At 38.8% G+C, this 25,636-nt stretch overlaps 1 protein-coding gene across 10 annotated transcripts in view; it reads right to left on the bottom strand.

Annotated features, from left to right (window-relative positions):
• The window catches only part of GRIK1 (glutamate ionotropic receptor kainate type subunit 1), a 362,404-nt gene that overhangs the window by 133,941 nt on the left and 202,827 nt on the right, over window positions 1–25,636 (bottom strand). For all 10 annotated transcript variants that reach the window (XM_014866436.3, XM_044750995.2, XM_070488745.1 and 7 more), the window contains exon 2: window positions 571–738. In XM_014866436.3, the coding sequence (XP_014721922.1) occupies window positions 571–738 (168 nt within the window). The remainder of the gene's footprint in view (window positions 1–570; window positions 739–25,636) is intronic.

Here is a 25,636-nt window from a genome sequence, read left to right on the forward strand (position 1 = left end):
ACTTCTAGGAACTTGTCTTCTGTACAGAAGCAAAAGAGAATCAAATGCAGACATTGTTCTCATAGGTTAATCTTCATATTTCTATGATTTTTTGGAAAGGGATTTAAAAAAAAAAACCTGTTGAGAAGATGCTAGGTAAACCCAGTAGTCTACAATCTGTTAAAATTCAGGGTGTGAGTTATGTGTGTTGTGGGCATTTCCACATGCTCAGTGGATGTGACCTTCCAAAAAAGTTTTATTTGACTGCACTGTACAATTTCATGGTGGTATCTCAGCCTCAGGAAGGAAAAACAGATCAAGCTTGACATTTTCCATTCACAGCTGGACCAGTTAATCATAGAGTGGAGGGCACTGAAGGGGAAGCTAATCAGAAAGGCCCAGAAAACAGAGCTGGGCAACATCCATTAGGACAGTTCAGATTGCACTGGACGGTGACACGGAGGACCCAGATTTGCTGCAACCCATTTGCACAAAGATGTCCACTTTGAAAAAGGGCAGATAGCAAAAAAAAGTGACTTCTAGAGCAGATGTATCACCCAAAGAAGCTTTTAAAAGTGTGAAAATAGTTACCTCTCCGTGAGGCTTCGAAACTATCAAAAAGGTTAATTCTCTGGATGTCATAGGTTAATGTGGTGTTGGGCATCAGGGTTCGATTTCTGTTGATGCTGGTGACTGCGAATTTGAACGCTAATTCTTCGACATTAACAGGTTCATTCTCCACAGTTTCAAATATCCCTCCTGCAGAAGCAAAAGAGATTCATGAGAAGCATCAGTTACATTATTCATGTGTAGTTTTTAAGAAGAAGAATATAAATGATATAAACAAAAGGTCCAAAAGAATAAACGTAGGAATGGTCAAGACAGATCCCAAACTCAGTGCTAAAAGTTAAGTTTATCAGCAGATGTCGCATGCAGATAAATGGGTCTAACTTCATAAGGAAGACTAAGATTTCAAATCCAATTTTGGACTGTATAATACTTCACAGATGGCAAGTGCATTCAAATATTTAGTATCATGCAAAGTATAACTGATAATACGGGGGAGGGTGATTTTCTGTAGTTCCGACATGAATCACATTGTGGTTGACCCAAACATAATTTTAGCAGCATCCTAGTAGAACCATCCTTCCTTAGAAGGAAGCTCCTTCTATTCAGAAGCAGACATTCTAGATTCTAGAAGGATCATGCGGAGAGTTGAGTGGGGTCAAAATGAGACATACATATACTTAGATTTTTCAGAATGAAAACACCACTTCAATTCCTTGTGGCTCAGAAGTCTGGGGTCATATTCTAGTACTTTCCAAAGTGCATGGCCAGATCCAAAGAATTGTTTTCTTTTGTCTTTTGTCTTGAGAAACTGGTCCTGCCCAAAAGCAAACCTGTATCCTCTCTCTGGAGAAATATTTACGTCCACTGAACAAACACATCCACTAAGCCTCTGATGCCTTAAACATGAGGATCTCATCACGGGCAACACTACAAACTATCAGAGCTTAAAACCTCATCAGAGAATTTAGCTCTGACTTTGTTTGACATGTTGATGTGGATAGAAGCAATTGAAGTATTGTTAATTTCACATTTTTAATGTTCTTTAAGAGTGGTCCTGGGATTATCAATAGAAACAGGTCATACAGTAGAAGCTCTCTTAACTGACCTCCACTTAACTTACACCTTGATTGACCAATACTCCACATTTCCTTTGAAAAAATATATTAATTGGTTGGTGCCCATGGAATGCTGATTGTGACTGGCAGACTGCTGTTTATCTTCTCTTAATAAAGTGATTCTTTACCAAAGGCCAGTTGTAGATTTTTTCCAAATTTGTCTGTGCTAGATTGATTTGCAAATGCTTTAAGTTCTCTCTCCACTTATAACAAACAAAACAGGGGCTGGCCCCATGGTGTTGTGGTTGAGTTTGCAAGTTCCCCTTCAGTGGTCTGGGGTACACAAGGTTCAAATCCTGGGAATGGACCTACACACTGCTCATCAAGCCACGCTGGGACAGGTGTCCTACATATAAAATAGAGGAAGATTCACACAGATGTTAGCTCAGGGCCAATCTTCCTCACCAAAAAAAAAAAAAAGACAACAAAGAAGAATATAAACAGAAGAAACTGAAAATCTCAAACGTCACAAAATGGATATGACTTGTGTATATTCCTTCTTGGAAAAAGAACTCCAATTGGCAGACTCTAATTCAAAGAAGTTACTTTGATTCTATTTTCAAAAGATAGTAAACAAATACACAGCTATCATTTTTAAGTAAAAATTATTTCTGGAGGACAATTTCCTTCTAAACTGACTTTCTCAAATAACCAACTACAGTGAGGGGTTATAAAAACTAAGAAGGTTTGTATTGGACTATTTTGGCTCACTTTGGCTCTTTTATATACTGGTGATATGAGATATTCATGTGTAGGTCATTTCCTTGTTCAACTAGAGTTGAATGCCATGTGACATGGTATATGACCGGTTAACCTTTCCCCATGGATTCACATTGGACATTTAATCTGAAATCAACTTTAGGAAAAATTTTTCTCTTAGGTGACTTTGTCTTTTTTCTTTGTTAGACAATGGTAAGCAGGTCCTTTTGAGGGACTATCAGCTTCTCTCAGAACTCGTAGTAGATGCTCAACAGTGAGATGGGAAGCATGCATAATAGACACGTGGTCACCAGAATAAGGTGGATGTCAGGGAGGTTTACTACCATGATCAAGCTGACCCACAATTGGAATAGCCGTGGCTTGAGATCCAAAATGGTTTGGTGTTAGGCTTCCACAGTAATTATTAGCAATTATTTGTTTACTTGTCCATCTCCCCAAGCACAGGGTGAAAACTCTCATGAAGATAGACTGTGTCTTATTCAGAATCACCATCCTTATGAAGACCAAACTTTTATAAGATATTCAGCCTGCAACTATTTAGTGGAAAAGTCAACCATCGGCTCAGATGTAAGCGCCATCAATTTGTATAAGGCAGGCTGGTAGGAGGGAAGAAATATCTGAATTGGAGTCAGAAGTGCTGAATTGTGGACCTTGATCCACCTGCTTCCTCTTTAAGAAGGTCTTTTAAATACCAGGAAGAAAGTAACTATGAAATAGCTCTTTCATTACTAACATTTCATTTAAACCTTATAACATTCCAGGTAGGAGGTAGTGTTCCTTTTTTTAATAAATGAAAAAGATGAACAGAGAGATCACACATTTTGCCCGGCTTATTCAGTCACCAAGCCTTGTCTGTGACGAACTCAGGTGTTTGATTCATCAAGTTATTTCTGATGCCCTTCAGGTCTAAATGTGGGCTGATAAAGCTGCCTTCCCCACTTTGGAGGATTGCTCTGTAAAGGAAATGATATATTGCAGTGAAAGTGCCCTGGACACTCCATCATCCTGCAGAAATCAGTTAGTATTATTACGCACAGATGATGAGGATAAAAGTGAAATTGGCACTTGTAGAACTGCCTGCTCACTTCAAAACTGGTTCTTTGGTATATAGTTGTCTTTTACATAAAGCTGAATGTACCTGGCTTTAAGAGAATGATAAATGTTTTTATTATGTGCTTAGGGGGTGTGTAGGTTAACTCTGTTTCATCATTTTGGGGGCAATTTTCTTTCATTCCTTCCCCAAACAAGCATTATAAATGGTGTCATTAGCTCTAAGACCCCAGGACACTCTCCGTTTTTTCTTAGAGAGGGCTGCTGGTAAATCCCAAACACCTACAGTGAAGTGAGTGATAGAGAGGGCTGGGGTGGTACCAATAAAGTGAAATCTGGTAGAAACAGGAGAAAGTTATTAGTAGGAGCCAGACCAATACCTTACATGGGAGCACATTCTTAAGCATTAGCCGCTTCCTCTCTCCTCCTTCTCCTCAAAGCTTCTGATTTAACAAAACTTAGTTGCAGAGTGTTTGATAAGAGGAGTAGAGTGACACATACCTAGGGACACGTGTGATTTTTTTTTTGTGTGTATGTGTGAGGAAGATTAGCCCTGAGCTAACATTTGTTGCCAATCCTCCCCTTTTGGCTTGAGGAGGATTGTCGCTGAGCTAACATCTGTGCCATTCTTCCTTTACTGTATTTGTGGGATGCCGCCACAGCACAACTCGATGAGTGGTGTGCAGGTCTGCGCCCAGGATCCAAACCCATGACCCTGGGCTGCCAAAGCAGAACATGCAAACTTAACCACTACGCCACTGGGCCAGCACCTGCATGAGTTTTTTTGTTTTTTTGTTTTTTGATTTGTGGGTGTGGGCTTGTCAATAAGACGTTTCAGGTCTTTGGAGTTCTCCATGTAGTGAACCTCTGGCCTTGGTCATCTGGATGCCCTGATCCCATGATTTTCAGAGGAGGAATCCCTTCCTCTGTTCCTTTTCCTTCTCTGCTCTTCTGCCTCCCTTTGGCCTTACTCTTCTCTTTTTTTCCTAATGATGCGGTCTCGGTGAGTCGAGGAGTTGAAAGGAAGATTTGTTGGACTCTCAAGGTCTGGGAGTAGTGCTCTTTTATTCAGAGAATAGCATGGAGTAGCATGGGGACAGGACCCATGGGCAGTAAGAGCTGCAGGCATGGGGCAGGACCCATGTGCAGGAAGAGCTGCAAACATGGGTTGAGGGTAGGGCTAAATTTAAGGTACATGTAATGTGAATTATCTCTTTACAAGACAAAGGAAAGATTACATAAAAAAGTTGTTAAAATGGTATCAGTGCAGGTGGAGTCTGGTTATTGGGTGGTCCTATAACTTTAGATAAGAACCAGATTGGATTAAGTCAGGATGTCCTTGCCTTCCCCATTAAGAGTTTCTAGAGATAAGGTCATCCCCCTCTCTTCCTGGTGCAGAGAGGGAGACAACCCCACAGATGGAGACCTCCCTTACAAATGTAAATATCTCTTAACAAAGGGCAAGCAAATTCCACTTTTCAGAGCCTCTTTCCTGTCTGCAGTTTTCAAAAGCAACCAGCCCAAAATAATCCTCATCACTAACATAGAAGAAGCTACAGGCATGAGTCAACAGAAGCTGGGTAGCACTGTTGCGGACAGGACATTGTGGACATCACTCATTCATAGGGTCGCCAGGAGTAGGAGCCGACTTGACAGCACTAAACAACAATGCCTCCTTCTTTCTCTCTTTCTCTCTCTTTTTCTCATTTAAGCTGAGCTGAGCATGACTTCCCTTTAAAATTCAATGGGCCATGGAAGGGTTAGGAAAAGTGAAACTGAGAAACTAGCTTAGGCTCAAGGGACAGCCTCCCCACTCTGCCATCACCTTATTTTTTCTAAATTGCCTAAGTCAAGTCAGCCGGTGAGGAAAGAAAGCAGAAATGAAGATGAAGAAGCAGCTTTTTCTTTTTACTGTAACTCTTGAGAAGTAGAGCGTGGCAGATGGAGTGCAGGAGGATGAGAAACCTCAAAATCCACGTGCCTGTTTTCCATGTTCACTTTCATCACTCATGGTCACACCTCATATGTACTGTTGGGGAGGGAAAAATCCTCTTTCTTCCCTTCTTGTGTTCTCACAGCTGGACTAATAATAAAATTGACACAAGACCTGATTAACAGGAGAAAAGCCTGGTTTAATATGTATGTATTGGAGATCGTAAAGAAATGATGCTATGAGAGTGAATAAAGCAGGCAGTATATATATCTTTTAAACAAAGAAACATAAATTTATGAGGAATGACAAGACAAAGAAAGTTAGACTTGAGGTATGTGATTAGTGAGGAATTTAAGCAGAGATTAGACTTGAGGTAGTAAATTAGGAAGGTTTGTTGAAGCGGCTTCTCGGCCCTGAGTTCCTAGCTCTGGTAATCAGGATGCAGGAGAGCACCTTTCACGTGGGAGATTTATTTCCTGCATTCAGAGAGAACAGAGACAGGAGGCTCAGAATGCCCTTTTTGCTTCTCAAGTAACTTTAATTCAAAATAATTGATAGGCTATTGTGGGATACTTTGGGGTAGGCTGCCCTGGGCCCAACAGTACCCAAAGTATAAGAAGTATTATTTATTTTTTAATATATAACTAGTTTTTCTACTTTCTGTTATGCAAATTACGTGAAAATATTTTCTCTTATGTGAATTAGATTGAGTGAGTACAGATCACACACTGGTCCTTGTAGACTGGTTATGTGTGATGTTATGATTATAATAAGAAATATATATTTGGTCTTCAGTCCAATTTCTGGCACGGAACTCCTAAACTCTTGGAATTTCTTAAGTGATGAGAACAATAAAAATGTCTTTTGTTATGTTAATAAGGTGACTTCTGGAAGACTCCTAAGGATGGGGGCTGGTTACCAGGAGAACCAACCATGCGATTAGAGGGCTGGAACTTTCAGTCCTGCTCCCCTGACCTCTGGGGAGGTGAGAGGGGTGGAGGCTGAGATCAGTCCTGTTGTGGAGGATCAGAATTGGCCACTCCAAAATGTGTCTCTTTGGCTTGATTATTTTTAGGAACAAAAGAGTGAAAGAAACTTTGACCTCCTCCCCCAACTGACTAAAAAATTTAAAATAGAAGGACCTGTTCCAGGAAGGAGCTAATACCACAAGATAACTGTAATGTAATGTAAAAGGAGTTTCTCAGGTCCCATTGCCTGGCATTTCCATTTCCATTTTCATGTAAATTGCCTTCCACCCCCTTGAAGTCCCAAACCACTACCCCTAACATCCTTCTTTGTCTTTAGCCAGAGATCGTATTTAAGATGAGAACCTCCACCATTTTGGTGAGTTGCTCAGTTTTCCTGAGTCTCTCTCATGTATACATGTTACAAAGCTTTGTTTGATTTTCTCCTGTTATTTTGTCTCATGTGAATTTAATCTGTAGCCCAGCCAGAAGGACCAGCAGGGTAGAGGATATGTCTTCTTCCCCTACAATGTATGTGTAATAAAGCCTCCATAAAAATTCAAAATGATGGGGTTTGGAGAGCTTCCAGGTTGGTGAACACCTGGAGATTTAAGGAGAGTAGTGGGTTTGGAAAGGGTATGGAGGATCCGCTAGGATCTTTTCCCATACTTTGCCCTAGGAATCTCTTCCATCAGGCCGTTCCTGAGTTATATCCTTTTATAATAAACTTATAATCTAGTAAGCAAAAATTTTCTCTGACTTCTGTGAGCCACTCTAGCAAGTTAGTCAAACCCAAGGAGGGTGTCATTGGAACCTCCAATCTATGGTCAGTCAACCAGAAAGCACAGGTGACAACCTGGATTTGCTATTGGCATCTGAAGTGGAGGGCAGTCTTGTAGGACTGAGCCCTTAACCTGAGGAATCTGATGCTATCTCCAGGTAGATAGTATTAGAATGGTGTTGAATTGTAGGATACCCAGCTGGTGTCAGAGAACTGCTTGATGCTGTGGGGAAACCCCAACCTCCTTGCGCCGCCCCACATACTTATGTTGGAATTGGAATCAGAACCCTCTTAATATGGTTAGGTTGATGAGGATCAAGGCTGCCTCAGGGATAAAAGCCTAAGGCATCCTGCCCTGCATACCAATCTATACCATCTTCTGGAAGCCTGGGACGTCCAGACCTGATCAGATTTGATTCTTATCTAAAGTTATAGGACCACCCAATAACCAGACCCTACCTATACTGATACTATTTTAATGACTTTTTTTTACATGATGTTTCCTTTGTCTTGTAAAGAGATAACTCACATACCTACGCCTTAAATTTAGCCCTACCCTCAATCCATGTTTGCAGCTCTTCGCTGCCCACAGGTCCTGTTCCCATGCTATTCTCTGAATAAAGGAGCACTACTGCCAGACCTTGAGAGTCCAAGAAATCTTTCTTTCGACTCCTCAGCTCACTGAGCCCATATCAAGGTGGCTAACTTCTGTCCTATCACCAACAGGAAGCTTAAACAGGGGTCAAGGTTGTCATGAATATATACACCCCAAGTGTTCCCCCGTCTCACCCACTGTTTGCAACCTGATGTTATGGCAAATAATGATTTAGACACATTGTCCAAACTGAAAGGTCAGAAAGTGGAAGAAGTTGGATCTTTTGAGTCAGGCTCTGACTACCTGTGTGAATATTTGTGTCATTTAAAACGATAAGAGTAAAATCTAATATCCTATAAACGAGAAGATAGACGTAAGTCCTGGAAAATGAACACCTTTTCTTAATAAACATGTGTAATTAGGCTTTGTTTCGAAGGGCCTATGAGTCATTGTCTTAGTTTTTCCCTGTTGTTCTCTGCTGGGAAGGATAGATGTTGGTACCAGTAAGGCTAATGTGAAAGAGTTTCTCCCTTACACTCTGCATCACCCACCTGAGAAAAAGTGCCTCAGGTAGTCACTAAACAAAGAGTATGAAACAATAAGGAGGGTGCCCACATTCTGGAGGAGTTGTGAAAGTCAAAAACAACTCTTTTTTCGTACAAGGCCACTTGGAGATGTGGGGGCAGGGCTGCCCAGGGAAGCCCTAGGGGTGTGGCTTCCTTGGGCAAAGCCATAATGTGGGCCCTGTCACCATAGAGAGCCACTCCAGTGCCCTGCCAGGCTGTGGGATTGATGCTGCCCCCTAGTGGGTCCAAGAGACGGATCATCGAGCCAAAGAGGATTATTCTCAAAACTTAAGCTCTCTTGGAGTTTGTCTTGTTAGGTTTTGGACTTGGTTGGGACCCGTCACCTCTTTCTTCTTTCTGATTTCTCCCTTTTAGAATGGGAATGTCCATTACGCCTGTCCCAGCATTGTATTTTGCACATAGCTTGTTTGGTTTCACAAGTTCACAGCTGGGGAAGAATTTTGCCTTAGGATAAATTGTACCTTGAATCTCACTCGTATCTGATTTAGATAAAATTTAGATGACAGTTGGCTTTAGACTTTAGAGTTGATGCTGGAACAAGTTAAGACCTTTGGGGCTGTTGGGATAAAATGAATGTATTCTGCATGTGAGAAGGATGTGAATTTTGGAGGGGCCCAGGGCGGAAAGCTGCGGACTAAATGTTTGTATCTCCCCTCAAATTCATATATGGAAGCCTTAATGTGATAATAGTTGGAGGTAGGGACTTTGGGGAGTAATTAGGTCATGAGAATGGAGCCCTCATAATGATATGTGTCCTTATAAGAAGAGGAAGAGAGCTAGCTCTTTCTTTCTCTCTGCACCATGTGAAAAGAAGAGAGAAGAAGGTCATCTACAAGCCAGGAAGTGGATTCTCACCAGACCAGGACCTGCAACACCTTAACTTGGACTTCACAGCCTCCATAACTGTGAGAAGTAAATGTTTGTTGTTTAAGCCATGCAGTCTGTGGTATGTGTTATAGCAGCCTGAGCTGACAAAGATATACATCATCTGCTTTTTTACCCAGGGACTTTGAAATTAAAAAATGGACAATTTTAGTGGAAATTACATCTATGCCTATAACATCATTTTCCAACAGAATTTTGAATGTATGTTTCAGTGCTTTAAGGTAAGCAGAGTGGAACTGACTTGAAATTTCAGCACAAATTTAGGTAGGAGAGTTCCATTACCATGGAAGTGTTTCTGTCTTTGTTGGGTAGACTCCTACACTGGTAAGATCAGGCTAGGACATAAGCAGTAGTGTTTTGTGACCACATGGACACAGATGGAAACCACAGATGGCTACATCCTGCATAGGGAGCAGGTTGCCTTCACTGGGGGATAGTGGTGGAAAGACGGGGGCCAAGTGAGGGCTTGTGGTTTGCATCACACAATTCCATCTAGACTTCCAAGAGGATTGCTCATTATCATAAACTCAACTACTGTTGGGTCAACAACATGACCATTGTAGGCAAAAGGCAGCACCTAGAGAAGGCTAAGACTGAATGCTGTGCTGTTTGAAGTATACCTAAGGTAAGCCTAAAACAACTGCTTCCAAACTTTTCCTAGACCCCTCCCATATGTACAGAATCATAATGTCAGAGGATGAGGTCCAGAAATCTGTATATGCAAAGGACTCAGCTGGCTCTTGTTTCCACTGATTGACTGTCTTGTTTTAGATTTCAAGGATAATTAATAACCTGCTTCCTAACTTGCTTTCAAATTGCCGCCTTCATCCAAAGATCCTGTCCTCTAACTTCATGGCTTATAATTTAATTCAGTTCGACAAGTATCTATTAGGCACTACTTTGGAGTACCTATGTGTTTTTCCTGAAGAAAGCTGTGTTTAGTCCTGACAAAAGACAACTGGGTGGTCCCCAGCTTTCCATAGAGCAGGCAGGTATCCCACTCAGAGTTAGTGCAAGTACAATGCGGGGGAAATTGAGGCCCTTGTTACAGGTGTGTGTCTTAAAGAGGAGCAGTTCTCCTGTCATCTACTGTTTCCACCCCAGCTCCCTTTAGATGGAGCCTATGATGAGTGATGAGTGGGAAATATGAAATTTACCCCCTTCTTCCCAAAAGGAATTTAAGAAAAACAATGCTCCATTGTGCCAGGAAATCCATCTCATTTGATGATGAGAAAAAAACCCATGAAAGCGATGACATTCAATCTTGTTTCTGTGAAAAGAATACACTGTTTTGATTCGACTTACCTTGTGATATGAACATAATCCAATAATAACCATTTCAGAAATGCAATAAAATTATACCCCCACATATATTTAGTTGTTTGTTTTGCTTTTTCCTTCAACTGATGTTGCATATGCCATGTCTATGGCTCTGGTGAAGAACTCATTTATTCATTCATTCAATGATTCATCCACTCATTTATCCATTTATTTACAAAATGCCTAGCCTACTATGAGCCAGTCATTGTACTAGGCACTGGGGATACAGCAGTGAACAAAATAGACACAAATATGACTTTTGGAGCTTACATTCTAGAAGGGGAACTGATTACGAACAGGAAGTAGGGCATTGGCATTTCCAGGTGAGAGGTCAGGAAAGATCTCTCTAAGAGGGCAACTTCTGAGTAAATACCTGAAGGAAATGAGGAAACTGTACTGAAGATATCGAGAGAAGAGCATTTCAGGATAAGGGAACAGAATGATCTAATGTGGGAGCTGCCTGGTGTTAATTTTGGGGAGCAGTGAGGATGAAGGGGGGTGAGCCAGGTTTGGTCTGGTAGAAGATGAGCTCAGGGCAGTGATGGGGGTACATTGGAGCAAATCACAGAGGGTATTTAGGCCACAACAGGACTCTGGGTTTTATTCTGAGTGAGATGAGAAGCCACTGGAGGGTTTTGAGCAGAGTAGTGGAATGATATGACATATTTCAAGAGGATTACCATGTGTGATATTGTGATTTGTAATAAGAAATATATTTTTGGTCTTCGTCCCCTTCCCTGGCACAGAGCTCCTAAAACCCTTGGATTTCCTAAGTGATGAGAGGAGGAAAGGTATCTTTTGTTATGTTAATAAGGTGACTTTTGCATCCCCCATAAGGATGGGGCTAGTTACCAGGAGAACCAACCCACAAGCTTAGAGAGTTCGTATTTTTAGTCCCACCCCCTGACCTCTGATGGGGAGAGAGAGGCTGGAGGTTGAACCAATTGCCAATGGCCAATGTGTTCATCAATCATGCCTATGGAATGAAACCTCCACAAAAACTCAAAAGAACAGGGTTTGGAGACCTTCCAGGTTGGTGAACACATCCACATACCCGGTAGGTAACATTTTCCAACTCCATGAGGACAGAAGCTCCTGCGCTGGGACCCCTCCCAGACCTCACCCTACATATTTCTTCACCTTGCTGTTCATCTGTATGTTCTGTCATATCCTTTAATAAACTAGTAAATGTAGGGAAATGTTTCCCTAAGTTCTATGAGCCATTCTAGCAAATAATCGAATGCAAGGGGGAGGAGGTCAGGGGAACCTCTGATTTGTAGCCAACTCAAACAAATGCTGTGGGTAACCTGTGGACTTCCTGCCAGCTATTGGCACTGAAGTTGAGGGCAATCTCACAGGACTGAGCCTTTCACCAGTGGGTTCTGATGCTATCTCCAGGTAGTTAGTGTCAGAATTGAGTTAAATTGTAGGACACTCAGCTCATGTCACAAAGAATTGCTTGATATAGGGAAAACCCTACATATTTGGTGACCAGAAGTGTTGTGAGTGTGATAGAAGTGTGAGAGTAAAGGAGAAACACAGGAGGATAGGGGTTTTTCTAACTCACTGTGGTTTCTATATTAAAAACGAACTGAGGGGAGGAGAGGGGCAAGAGCAGAAGCAGAGACATCTGCCACTGAAGTGGTGGCAACAATAGGCTATTGTAATAAGAGGTGACTGCACTAATCCAGGTGGAGATGCTGCCAGTTTGTTACAGATTAGTGGTGCTGGGTGCAGCAAAAAGTGGACGAATTCTAGACAAAAATCGAAGGTGGAGCAGGCAGGATTTGCTGATGAACTATAAGTAAGAAAAAGAGAGTCAAGCATGACATCAGATTTTTTGGCCTGAAATTGCCATTCATCAAGATGCAGAAAGTGCAGGTGCTTGATTTGGGGCAGATTATTTTATAATGCTTATTACAAATCCAAGTGGGACGTCAACTGGGACATTACGTATACCAATCTGGATTTCGTGAGAGAGGTCTGGCCTGTTGATAGAAATTTGGGAGTCATCACCAAAGGCAATGTTTAGGTGGCATTTAAAGCCATAAGACTGGTTGATACCACCCAGGAGCAAGAAGAGACAGAGAGAAGTAGAGTTTGGGGTGATAACAGTCACAAGTCAAGGAATGCTTGCAGCCACCAGAAGCTGGAGGAGGGAAAGAATTGAATCTTCCCTAGAGATTCAGAGGAAACAGGACCTTGCTGAGAACTTGGTTTCAGACTTCTGCCCTCTAGAACAATGAGACAATACATTTCTGTTGTTTTAAGCTGCTCAGTTTGTGGGACGTTTTTATAGCAGCCCCAGAAAACTAATACAGTATCCTGCTTGTCTTAAGAAAGTTTCAATAGTAGTTGCTTTTAGTTACTGTATTTCTTTCCTCTTCGTAAAATGTTACTTCATTCAGTACCTCAAATCACAATCTCTCGCTCTCTAACTTCATTTCGCAAATAAAGCAAGTAGCTGTACCACACAACACATTGGCTTTCTTTGTTTTATTACATTTTTCTATTTTATTCTGAATATGACAGGGCCAAGATATTATTGTACATATAAACCCTGCTTACTCTGTTAACTACCTGCTGTGTGCCCATTGTGACAAATTGTGAGGTCACCCGGGAAGGAAGGGTGAAACTATTAGCCGACAATCGAGAAATGGAAAGCTTCAGCAATGTGGACCCCTGTTTTGCATTCCTGTGGAATAATAACCATTCCAGAAGCTATCAACAGAAAACAAGATGGCAATTTGATCTATTCCTTTGCTGATAGCTGCTCCTTAAATATATAATATTATATTGCCTCTCTTTATTGCCACATCCATAATTCTAGTTTATTATATCATAAGCAATTTACTATAGGCCTGTATTTACTGCACCTTTAGTTTCAAGGCTACACATTTAAATTCTAAGATTCCCTTAGATAAATGCTTTCTTCCCTACTCAGCTTACCTCTTCTTGTTTTACTTTTGGAGACCAACACAAATCTTCATAAAGATTTCATGCTAGATGAATTTCGATGGAAGCAGGCATTCCTTGACCTAATAGAGAGTGGATAGACAACGTGTACCTGCATTTTTACCTTACAAGAAGTTCTGGGTAAGCACAGAGCTGTGGGCAAGGACAAGGACAGCTTCAATAATCTGGCTGTTGCCCAAACCTTCTAGAACTGTCTTCAGACACTGGTGTCCTTTGAAGAGGGACAATGGGGTTTGATTCTCCCCTAAGATGATAACCACATACAAGTTCTCTCCCTGATGTCTCAAAGAGAGAGCTGCTTGAATTCAATAGAAAGGGCCTTTGAGGAGGAAGCAAAATACGTCCATGGAGTAAAGAATTCCTCACGTGCTTCAGAGGGTAGCCAGTTATGGGAAAGGCCAGTTAAGGGGAATGTTATGGGTTATGGGCAGTTTAGCAGATGCTGCCAGTGATCTTTCTTAATACATTTGAGTTCCACATTAAAAAAGAAAATATGTGTTTCTAAGGCCAAAGATACTCTATTCCACTGATTTTCGATTTTCAGTTTAATTCAATTCATCAAGCACTATTTGCCATCTACTAATGTCTAAAACTATTCTGTGAGCAGGGAGCATACAAAGATGAAAAGCACTTGGTTCTTGCCCTCAGCAGAGCTTCCAGTCTATTGGGATAGGTTGAACTTTTGGTGGTAGATTACAGAGAAGGAAACTATGTACAGTTGTCAATCATTCCGTCAACAAAACAAGAAGCCCACGCTTTGTCCCTTCCAGTGTGGAGTCTTTCCTGATTCTTCCAGCAAGAGGTGAACTCTTCCCTCTCTTTTGATAACATATAATCTAGGGCTTATTTGGGGAATTTCTTTGGGTATACAATCGTAAGCTGGGAGTCTGTTCCTGGAGGGTGGGGACAGTGTTACAGTTACTTGCCTTCTCTGCCAGAACTAAAGGCAATGATTTGGACATAGTACATTGTCCCCCAAGAAACGACCCTTCAGTTTCTTCGTGCCTTAACACCCTGCCTGCTAAAGTAGTATGTTCTGCCAAAACAAAGAGGCTTAGGAGAGAGGTAGGAGGGAATGAGGGTGGTTGTTGAGTCACATGGAATCTGCCCACCTTGAATTTCGCCATTACTGTCTTTTCAGCATAATTGCTCACTCTCTCCCAACCATGATGGCCCATTGTCTCCAAGGACTCAAAGTTCTGATGCTCTCTAAATGCTCACTTTTCATCAGGCTGCCAGCACCTTAACATCATGGAGGAATGGTTCATCTCCTATTCAGCTGTAGATTTCAGATGAGAACCAGGAATATTGCCAAAGGATTCATGACAAACTTTTATTCTTAAGAAAGTCTGTGATCACTCTAATATCTCTTGAGAGCAGTTACATTTTTAGCTTCTAACATCTCATTTAAATGACACGTATTCCTCCTAAAGGGCTCAAATTTCATTTATCTACTTATTATTAAATAAATGGAATATGCCAAGTACATAGCCTGTAGTTCCAGGGAAGCTGCATTATACACTTCATCATAATTTTCTAGTTTTCTTCCCTCCAATTTCTGCTATTTCTCAAGCTGAAATTTCTTCTTGCTGAGAAGGAAATATTGCTGCTAAAGATGAGAACTGATGGCTGAAGCCGGAACAAATGGAAGCTCACAGCTCCCACAGAGCAGTATTTACCAATGTGTGTACGCAGAAGTCACCCATGAGATGCTTCACACCAAGGGAGTTCCGTGGTCAAATATATTTGGGAAGCACCGGTTAGCATCACCCCTTTCTGGAAGTTCACACTGCACAATAACATATAAAAGTCTCTCAGAAAAGAAGGCAATTTGACTCTGTCTAACCCAGTGCTCCTCAAATTCTTTTGATTATAGGATGGTTTTCCTTGTAACTGGGACATGCCATGGAATTGCTATCCCGAAAAACACATTTAAAAAAATTTCATCCAATGACCTGTTTTCCTTGGGACTGACTGAAATAATTTGCAATCTTAAATGTTGTTTTGGTGCTCACTTTTATGAAAAATTAGACATTAGTTACTTGATAAGAAATATAAACCCTCTAATTATGACACTGCTTTTTGAAAAATGAACATTATATTTATGCCATCAATTTTTACCTCCTTTTTCCATTTACAAAAATAACCTAAGCATGAAGATGGTCTGTAAAATATAGATTTCTATGAAAAAAAGGCTATTTTTTTGCTTGAGGAAGATTGGCTCTGAGCTAACATCTGTTACCAATCTTCCTCTATTTTGTATGTGGGATGCTGCCACAGCATAGCTTGATGAGCAGTCTGTAGGTCTACACCCAGGAATGGAACCAGTGAACCCTTGACTGCTGAAGGGGAACACATGACCTTAACCACTATGGCATTGGGCCAGCCCCTCAGAAAAGACATCTTTTAATGAATCATCTCAAAGAGACATTGTGGACAGGATGCAAGTCTTTGACATCTAATGTGAATGTTTAAAAATGCAAAGCCCTTTGCTACATTTTCTTATCTTTTTCTTGTTATTTTCCATTGTTTTTTCTTAACATCTCTGCACATTTATTTGAAAAATTTAAAAATCCTTTCATCAAAATTTTTCATTCACTGATTTAAAAATTGTGTGATAGTGTTTTAGAACATCTAAAAAGCTACAGAATCTCAGATTTAAACACTCACATATTTACACATCAATTTAAAAAAATCTCAGATTGAATTTTTTGTTTTTGTTCAAATATCCCAGAGTCCAGAAGGTATTTCCGTTAAGCATACTCTCCCAGATTTTCTCACAGTCACATTTAAGATCCAATACTATAAAATGAACAGAGTTTGCACTGACATGAATAATGAATAAACTCTATGGAAGTTTCTGTTTCTCAGACAAAATCTCTCTGTGAAACATTTAGGTCCCAAATGAAGAGAGAGAAACTTGACTAATACACATATCCAGGAAAGCTACAAGTTGATAAAAAATAAAGCACAGTTAAATCTCACGTCACAGAGGGATCTGTGTTTGGAATGCCCCTAATAGGAACTTTGGGAAACATGCACTACTTATTGTAAAAGTACTGAAATCTGGAAATTCTCTTTGCTGTTCATTTACATATATTTAAAAATGCACTGCACTCAGTGAACTCCCACAATGGACACTACTGTCTGGTGTATGTGCAAACATTATTTTTTTCTAAATAATTTTACTTTAAAAACACAAACATGTAAATTGGGTAAAAAGTTGAAAGCAAGGTAAAAACAACAAAATACAATCAAACCACTGTGAAACAATTATTATTAACATTTTGGTGAATTTCCTTCCATTTTTTTCCTATACATATCTGAATTTTCTTTGAAACATTTAAGATGATGCCTTTCTATTATCTCCTGCCATTTTCATATAACACATATAAATAGGCATCTCCTCTCCAAGATAGGCCCTATTTTTAATGATTGTCTAATATTTCACTGTTTGGATATATCATGGTTTACTTAATCAACCTCACTTGTTGGGTGGGTTGTTAATTCTTCACTGTTACAAATCCAATTCTGATTAACCTTCGGTGCTTTCCATGATTTTGCTGGGAGAAAGAAAAATGCCTTGAAACGCAGTTTTTAGATCATAAGTTATAAGCAATTTAAGCTTTTATTATATAATGCTAAATTGCCATGCAGAAGCAAAGGCTGACCAATTAATACTTGCATCCACTGTGTAGAAATACCAATTGAATTGCAACCTCACTGAAGATCCGTATGGTTTTCAAGCCAATTTGTGACAGAAAGCACACATCCCTCTGAATAAGGAAGACTTTAATTTTTAAAACTTATTTACTGCCTATTTGCACGTCTGTAATTTTAAGTTACTTGTTCTAGCCTTTTGCCTTTTCCTACCTTGAGATATCATTGGTTTTATTATTGATGTAAGTTAATCTCTTACTCATAACAATTTAAAATCTTTGACCTTTTTGTTGCAAATGTTTCTTAGTTTATTATTCAGCTCTCAAGGCTGATTAGATTTTTAGACAAAGAAATGTTTAAATTTTTATCATGTCAAATGTATAGATTTTTTCCCTTGAAACATAGCACATTTGTAGTAGTCATTAATATTTCTGGTTCTTTCCCTTCTGAATGTATGAAGGCATGGCACCTACCTGGGGATTGGATGGCGCTGAGTCGCTAGTTTTGTCCAATGACTTGTGAGAGGAAGTTACGAGTGTCACTTCCTGGACAGACCGCTAACTGCCAGTGACAGACCACCCAGAGCTGTCATCTGTATCCCTCTGTCCCAGGGACAACACAGGTAACAGTTGCTCCATCAGCCTGGGGTCTTGAGGGAAGACATGTGGAGCAGAGTCTGCAACAGACTCACACAGCCATTTCAGGAAGAAAACATCTTTGGTTCTTCAAAGCTTCTGTTTGGGGAGGAGTCATTTGTTACAGCAGCCGAATACAGCTTTGTGAAAGTGTTGGAATATTTACAATTAAAAATTTCTCCTCTAGCCACCCAATTGACAAATAGTCACGTACATAATTACCATTAGGACTTTTTAAAGATTTTTATTTTTTATAATTTAGTTATTTAATCCATTTGAAGTTTATTCTGGTATATATTAGGAGAAAGCTGATATAATTATATACGCTATATATATTTATATAGTTACCTACTGATGTCTCATACCACCTTCATGATGTATTGAATTATCATATAATTTAAATTCCAGACTATTCTGTGCTTTCTGCCTATGTATATGCTAGCATCGTATTGTGTTAATACTACTGTTAACGTTTGCTGGGTAAATGACTCTTCCTCTCAAATTACTCTTCTTATACTATATTTTATTGAAAATTTTTGCCTATTTATTCATTGGATTTCTTTTGAGAATATCATTAAATATATAAATTATTTTTTGGAAATATTAAAAAATCCTGTCTTTCTGTCTAAGAACATGGATTTTATATCAAGAAATTTATTAGTTTTATTTTATAGTTTTCAAAAGCAAGTCATACAGTAATATTTTTTCCTAGATATTTTAGGCGGTTTTTTTTGATAGCTGAGCTTGATCTTTTATAATATTTTCTTTTTTGGGGTCTGGCCCGGCAGCCAAGTGGTTAAAGTTCTGCACACTCCACTTCGGTGGCGGGGGTTCTCAGGTTTGGATCCCAGGTGTGGACCAGCTCCATTCACCAGCCATGCATGCTGTGGAGGTGTACACATACACAAAATAGAGGAAGATTGGTACAGATGTTAGCTCAGGGCTAATCTTCCTCAAGGAAAAAAAAAAAGAGGAGGATTGGCAATGGATGTTAGTGAATCTTCTTCAGCAAAAAATTAGTTTATATTTTCTTTTTTATTATTAAATTTTATTTTTTCCCCAACTTTATTGAAGAATAATTGACAAATACAATTGTAATTGATTTTATTGTTTTGTTTGTATCTACATCTACTTGTCTTCTCGGACCATTATTAAATACTTTAATTTTCTGTTTATTATGTTGAGTTTTCTTATAATATAATCATCTCCAAATAGCCATCATTTATATTTTTCTTATTGCATTGGCTATACCTGAATTAAAGGCTGAAGCTATTATATAATTATGTTAGCATTCTTTTGAGCTCAACAGTTCTTAAAATATGAGGTTGAAAATCAAGTATATTAATTTTTATATTATTTTGTCAGGCAAAAACATGATAAATATCTAGTGTAAGGAAGCAGTAACTCTTCCCTTCATGATAAACGCCAATAAATCAGTTTTTTTGCCATTTTGAGATATCAAAAAATAGCATCAGTGTGACTTTTGTGGATTTCTCTTTTACCTAAATACTTTCTGTCATTTTAGCTGTTAAAAATTGTATAAATCTACCTACACGTATTTTAATTTATTAAAGCATTTGAGTTTGCATATTAACTTCTCCATATAGCTTTGGCTGTATCTCACACATTTTAACATATCTTTTTGCATTCTTGATATTTAATAGATATTTTTAAAATACGTATATTATTTTCTCATTGACTCAAAAGTTAGAGCTACTTTTCAATTTCAAAGTTTGAAGTTTCTTTAAATATTTCGTTTTCCTAATTTAAATGAAAGCACCTCAAGTTCATTACTGAAAGTTTGGAAACTACGGACAAAAGGAGAAAAAATAATAATTTAAAATTCTACCACTCAGAGAGTTAACAATATCAAGATTTAGAGGTATTTTCTTCACATCTTTTCTGCTATATGTAGATCTTTACTAGAACCATATTGTACATAAAAGTTTGTATTTTTGTGTTTTTTCTCTTATTAGTATTTTCTATGTTATTTAATGTTCACTAAAATATAATTATAGTGTTGTATAATATTCCATCTCAAAAAACAAAAGTTTGTTTAGGTGACTCTATTGTTAGACATCTCTTTATTTCCAATTCTTTTCTATCACAAATAATACTTCAATAAATATGTCCATGTGAAAAAAAATATTTTCCCATCTATTTCCCCAATTCTTTTATATGAAATTCAGGGTTTAATAATACATTCATTTTTAAAGGTCTTGATGCATATTACCTAATTGTCCTCAAGAAAGATTGCATCAATTTACACGCCTACCATGAGTATATGAAAGTGCACATTTCTCTGAATTTCTAGGCATTTTAAATAAAAAGAAATCAATTCCCTAGGCAAAAACTTTTTAATTGATGGTTATTTAAATTCACATTTCATTGACTTTTAATCAAGCTGAATATTTTCCCACAATGTCCTGTTGTATTTCATTGTATTTTTTCTTTTGCCAATTCTTAAGTCCTGGTCCTTACCCATTTGGAGTAAGGTATCCATATTTATCTCGTGCATTTATGCATTAAAGAAAGAAATTATTTCCCATGATGGTTTCAGATACTTTTTCTAATTTGCTACGCTTTTGAATTTTATTTAACTTTCCTCTGATTATGAAAGTTTCATATTTTTATGTAATTCAATCTATCTTTTTACAGTGAATATGTTTACTTCTTCTCTTCTTTTTGGAAACTCCTTCTCACTCAGGCATCTGAACCATTCTCGCAGTGAGGCAGAAGTCGCTGCGCTATGCTACGGTGAGAGCTTAGTGTTTCAACAAATGCTAATGTCTCCCTTGCTGGACACCTTTGTACCAGGATCAAGAGAAAGTGAGTCCATCTCTCTTCAGGTATCCAAGCCATAAGATTGAAAGCTTAGCAGCTGTCGGCACACTGCCTTTCACCAGATTGATTAGAGAAAGGGAAGGAGCCATGAGTGGTGATGAGAATGAGGGAGATGCACAGAGAAGGGCAGAGATAAAAAAAATTCTTAATGGGGTTCAGGTCTCTGCTTCTCGTTATTTCTGGAGTCCAGCCATATCTTTGCCCTTGATTCTCAATATACATATAATAAATTCCCCTTTTCAGCTTAAACTGATTTCATATGGGTTCTTGTTAAATACAACCAGAATTCTAAATGATATTTTATCTTTGTAATGTTTGTTTCATTGCTGTCATGCTTAGACAATTCTCTCCATTCTATGATCAAAGAAATATTGCCTAATATTTTTTCTGTTGATTTCTAAATATTTAGTGCTCTGAATTTTTTTTTTAATTTTATTTTTCCTTTTTCTCCCCAAAGCACCCCGGTACATAGTTGTGTATTTTTTAGTTGTGGGTCCCTCTAGTTGTGGCATGTGGAATGCTGCCTCAGCATGGCTTGATGAGCGGTGCCATGTCCACGCCCAGGATTTGAACTGGTGAAACCCTGGGCCGCCAAAGCAGAGCGCACACACTTAACCTCTCAGCCACGGGGTCGGCCCCTAGTGCTCTGAATTTTGAATTCACTTTGTATACGGTGTAAGATTATCATCTTTTTCTTGAATATATAACCAACCATAAATACATTAATAAATATGTTATACTAAAGTAAATTCTAACTGTTGTGAAATTTTAGACAAATGAATGGTAAATCTTGATTGAGGGTTAGGATATGCTTCCCAACCTTTTTAGTTTTGCTGTGAAAGATATGTGGAATTTTGAAATGTGCAGAGATGGAGGGAATATATTCTAGGCAGAGCATTAGAAAAGACTGAAATTTGGAAAATATTGGCCAATTTGGGACAGATGTTCCTGGGAATAAGTTAAACTTTTCTCCTGCCTTTTTGTTTTCTCCAGCTGCACCGCCTTCAGCTATGGCACCTCCTAATCTGTATGGCACTAAGTTATTTATATTACTTCCCCTTTCTGAGCTATAAGCCTCAACTGCCTTATTTGTCTTTATTGTCTCAACAACTGTACAAGGCATTGCACAGAAGAGGTGGTCAACCAATGTTTGTGAAATGGATGAATAAAAGAGTGTGAGTTTTAATGGCAAGAGAGGCAATAAGGAGATAGCCCAGAGGTTTGCCTGTGGTATCAACATGGTCTAACTTGTATTTCATTTATTTATTATTTTTTTAACCTATGTTTCAAGAAGGTTGCTTTATAGTTATAGTTCCATAATGTCTATTTAGAGTATCTTTAGCTTTTTGCTCTATTATTTTTTTGCGGTTGTTTTCAGACAAATAAGGGACATCTGGGATTTTGCATATTTCTTTCCGTGACTGTCTTTGGGATTTCAAAGGCCCATCTCTTATTGTAAGTTCAAAGCATTAGCTAAGAGTATTGATGGATCGTAATAGCAAATGCTGAAATTAAATGCATTTTTGTGAATCACTAAAGAAGTAAATTAACCAAGAAGAGCAACAAGAAAAGAAAGTCAATGCGCATTTGCAATGTGGAGGACACTTCTGGTCAGCACCTAGGGAGACCAACCCTCCTTGTTGGCCTGGGCTGCAAGACTTCCAGTGCTAAAACCAGGACAGGAGGTCACGCTATAACTTGACCAACATGAACATCTGAGGCTTGGCTGAGAGTGGGTGGAGATCTGTGGGCAGGGCTGGGGAGCATACCCCATGCCACCTGTAAGCATTATGATACATTTTATTCTTCCTAAACTGGAAATTGGAGAGCACCTCAGGCAATGTAATTGCAAGAGCTTGGAAAAGGACTCAAAAGACTCAGATGTAAAAGTAACCTCTAGTTGTGGATGCTTTTTATAGCTTTGATTCTAATTTCCATTGGGATTCTTTATAAATAAATCTCTCTCGCCCTCAATGTTTTAACTTATCAAACGGAGCTGATAACAACATGAAATGATGAGTCTTAGAGTTAGGATAATGCTGAATGAATGAAAGAATTCTGTCTGCATTGTGTCAGTTTTCTTCCAATGCCTAATCTTCTCTGAGGATGGAATTTAGTTAGATATTTTATTCTTTTCATTAAAATTCTGAGTCCAGCTCATCAGAGGACAAGGGACAGTGAACTATAACTTGCTGTTGGATGAACTTTAAATGTTCTGGGGAATTGAAGATCACTGACCACCTTACCTCTCCTAAACATCCTGTAGAGTTGGGTGGGAGTCCCATCTCAGGCCAGGTAACTCAATGGAGGTCAGGAATGTGTGCGTGGGTGGAGACACCAGCTCGTAGTGAGTGTCATTAGTCGAGCTAAAATTGCACTCAATTTCATATTACAGGAGGATTTTCAAGTGACTGCTGATGGTGGCTCTGACAGTCAGCAATGACCCTAGGGGCTATCATAATCAACTGATGGAAGCGAGCTCAAGGCAAAGGGGCTTACACCATTCTACATGTGCTAGGGTGAGGACAGAGGAGATCCTAAGACTCAGGAGCCAGGATTGGGACCAGGGTCAGGCAAGTGAGGCATTCACCTAAGATATGCAAATTAAGAGGGCACCAAAAATCAGTAATCAAGATAAATAATATTTTCATTCACTATTTAAAAAACCTAAAATTAAAGCAAGAAAAATCTACAATGAACGAAATATCTAAATTGTGAATAAAGTCAGGATCCGCTGCTGCACTTTCATGACTCAGTTCACACTCCTCCTATTAATCTTGAGCTGCTCAGGTCTATACTGAGGGATTTGTGGGCCACAGACACACGGAGAGTGACTTCTCACTAATGTGTTGATGACGGTTATAGATTCAACCATCTGGAGTGGAGTGTCTACTGCAGTGTTGAAGTAGAAAAGTTAACAGCATTTTCCAACGCACCTTTCTATTGGAGAGTAGCTTAGGTATTAAAAACAGATTTTTTATATAAATTGGGCACTCTCCAGGTGTTAAACACTATGCTAAGCGTTTTACACACATTATTATCTTATTATAATCCCTCCAATTAATTACCTTATGAGATAGATGCTATCATCTCTATTTTCTAGAAGAACAAACTGAGGCTTAGAGATGTTAAGTAGCTTTCCCACTGTTACATTTTGGTAAATGCTAGTTTAGATTAGATTTGGGCCAGTATAGTTACAAAACCCTTCTTTCATTTACCACTCATTCATTGACCCCAACAAAGCCCATAATTAGATAAAGAAACTAAAAGCTGACAAGAAAGTGCCCAGGTGTATCTAAAACATGAATGCCTGAATAAGAAAAGAAACACACAAACATGGTTCCCTGGGAAATGTATTCTGAGAATTTACTGAAAGGCAAAAACCAGAATTGCTGTTAGTATGATTGTCAAGAAAGTGATGGCAAGAGTCAAGATTGTTAATAAAGTGATGGTGAGAAAAAGGATAACTGAGGGTCTCAGCTTCATCACAAGGTTTCTGACACAACAGTGACTCAAAGTGATGTCATGGACCTTACGTCTTGCAAAAAATTTACTTAGGTGATACCTTTATTATGCATAGGATGGGGCTTTGAAAGTGATAGGTGTCAACAGGACTTGACAATGGCAAAGCATGATCACTTGGGTTGATTACTGACCACATGGACTTACAGTGGGTGAGTTGTCAGAGTCTGCTTGGAGAATAAGTAACATAGTCCATGTGTGTGATCAGAAATACCTCTACTGCTGGGCATTCTAGAGCTCTGAGTCTCCAGTACTTCTCATTGCAGCTCTTGTCACTCAAAGACACCCTTTAAATTTCTTCAGGGAGAAGTTGGGAAAGAGAAGTTGTGAAGCCTGTTTCTGTAAAAATTATAACTTACAAAACTCACAGTGACTTTTCTATCACCTTTACACTTTGCCCCATCTTCTGTTCAAGTCAAAATAGACTTGACTTTGGAAATGTAGCAGTGGATACAAAATTCATGTCTTTGGGCCAGTGTTTATAGTAGAAAGGTGTATAAAACTCTTTCTTTATCCAGATGGAATTTTCTTTTCTAATGATAGTCTTTCAGTTTCATTCACTCTAGGAGGAATCATTCCCTGAGTCTCTTTTAAGAGTCGATTGACAAGGCAAGATCCTGAAACTTCTGGGATTTTTCCATCAATAAAGTGACTGTTTTCAGTCTTAGAGAGTACATTTGTTTGCCAGAGTATAATTTTGGTAAAATTAGGACTGTATTCTTTCGGAAGAACTTAAAATATATGGGTTTCAAATACTCAACTAAGTCTCAAAGAAGAAAGACAAGTACGTGGCTTCACAGAGATGTTTTTGTGCAGCCAGAATAGTCTTCATTCCCTGTCAGAAATCTTAGCTTTAAAAGCTCTGCAGTACATCCGTAGCCCTTTTGACAACAGTTCTGTACAATATAAAAACTCCATTATGCTTATTAAGCAATGAGATTCACTGTTTCCCAAGGGGATCAGTTTGAACTAAGAGAGAGATTTCCCAAAGGACCAATTGGCGTAATTCACATTTCAAGACTTCTAAGCAGTTTGTCCCTCTCCCCTTTTTTAAAGGAAAAAAGATTATTTATCTTGAATCACTTTCATAATGTATTACATAGACATAGCCAATTTCAGAAATGCAGGTTAAAAGCTAATTATATCAGAAAGTCATCTCTGAATTTTCTTCTCTTTCATTTTGAAAATACTTTTAAGTAGAAAAGAAACCTGAGCTGTTCAAGACATCATTAAAATTTGGACATTCTGATTTCTAATTAGATTTCTTCTGATCTGCTTCTACATTTTAAAAGAGGTAGAAAAGAAAATTATTCATTCAGATAATTGATAAAGGCCTGGTATGGCTACCCAGTCCCCAAGCTACATTAATCACGATTATGTCATTAAATGTGAATGCAGTTTGTGTTCTTTGAAACAGCATGTCCAAAATTATTTTCCTTTCTTGTTTTATTTCCTGTATAAAATACAGCTGCTCTTACTTTGATCTGCTTGGAGTCTGT

The sequence above is a fragment of the Equus asinus genome, chromosome 18 (assembly GCF_041296235.1).
Source record: "Equus asinus isolate D_3611 breed Donkey chromosome 18, EquAss-T2T_v2, whole genome shotgun sequence".
NCBI lineage: Eukaryota > Metazoa > Chordata > Mammalia > Perissodactyla > Equidae > Equus > Equus asinus.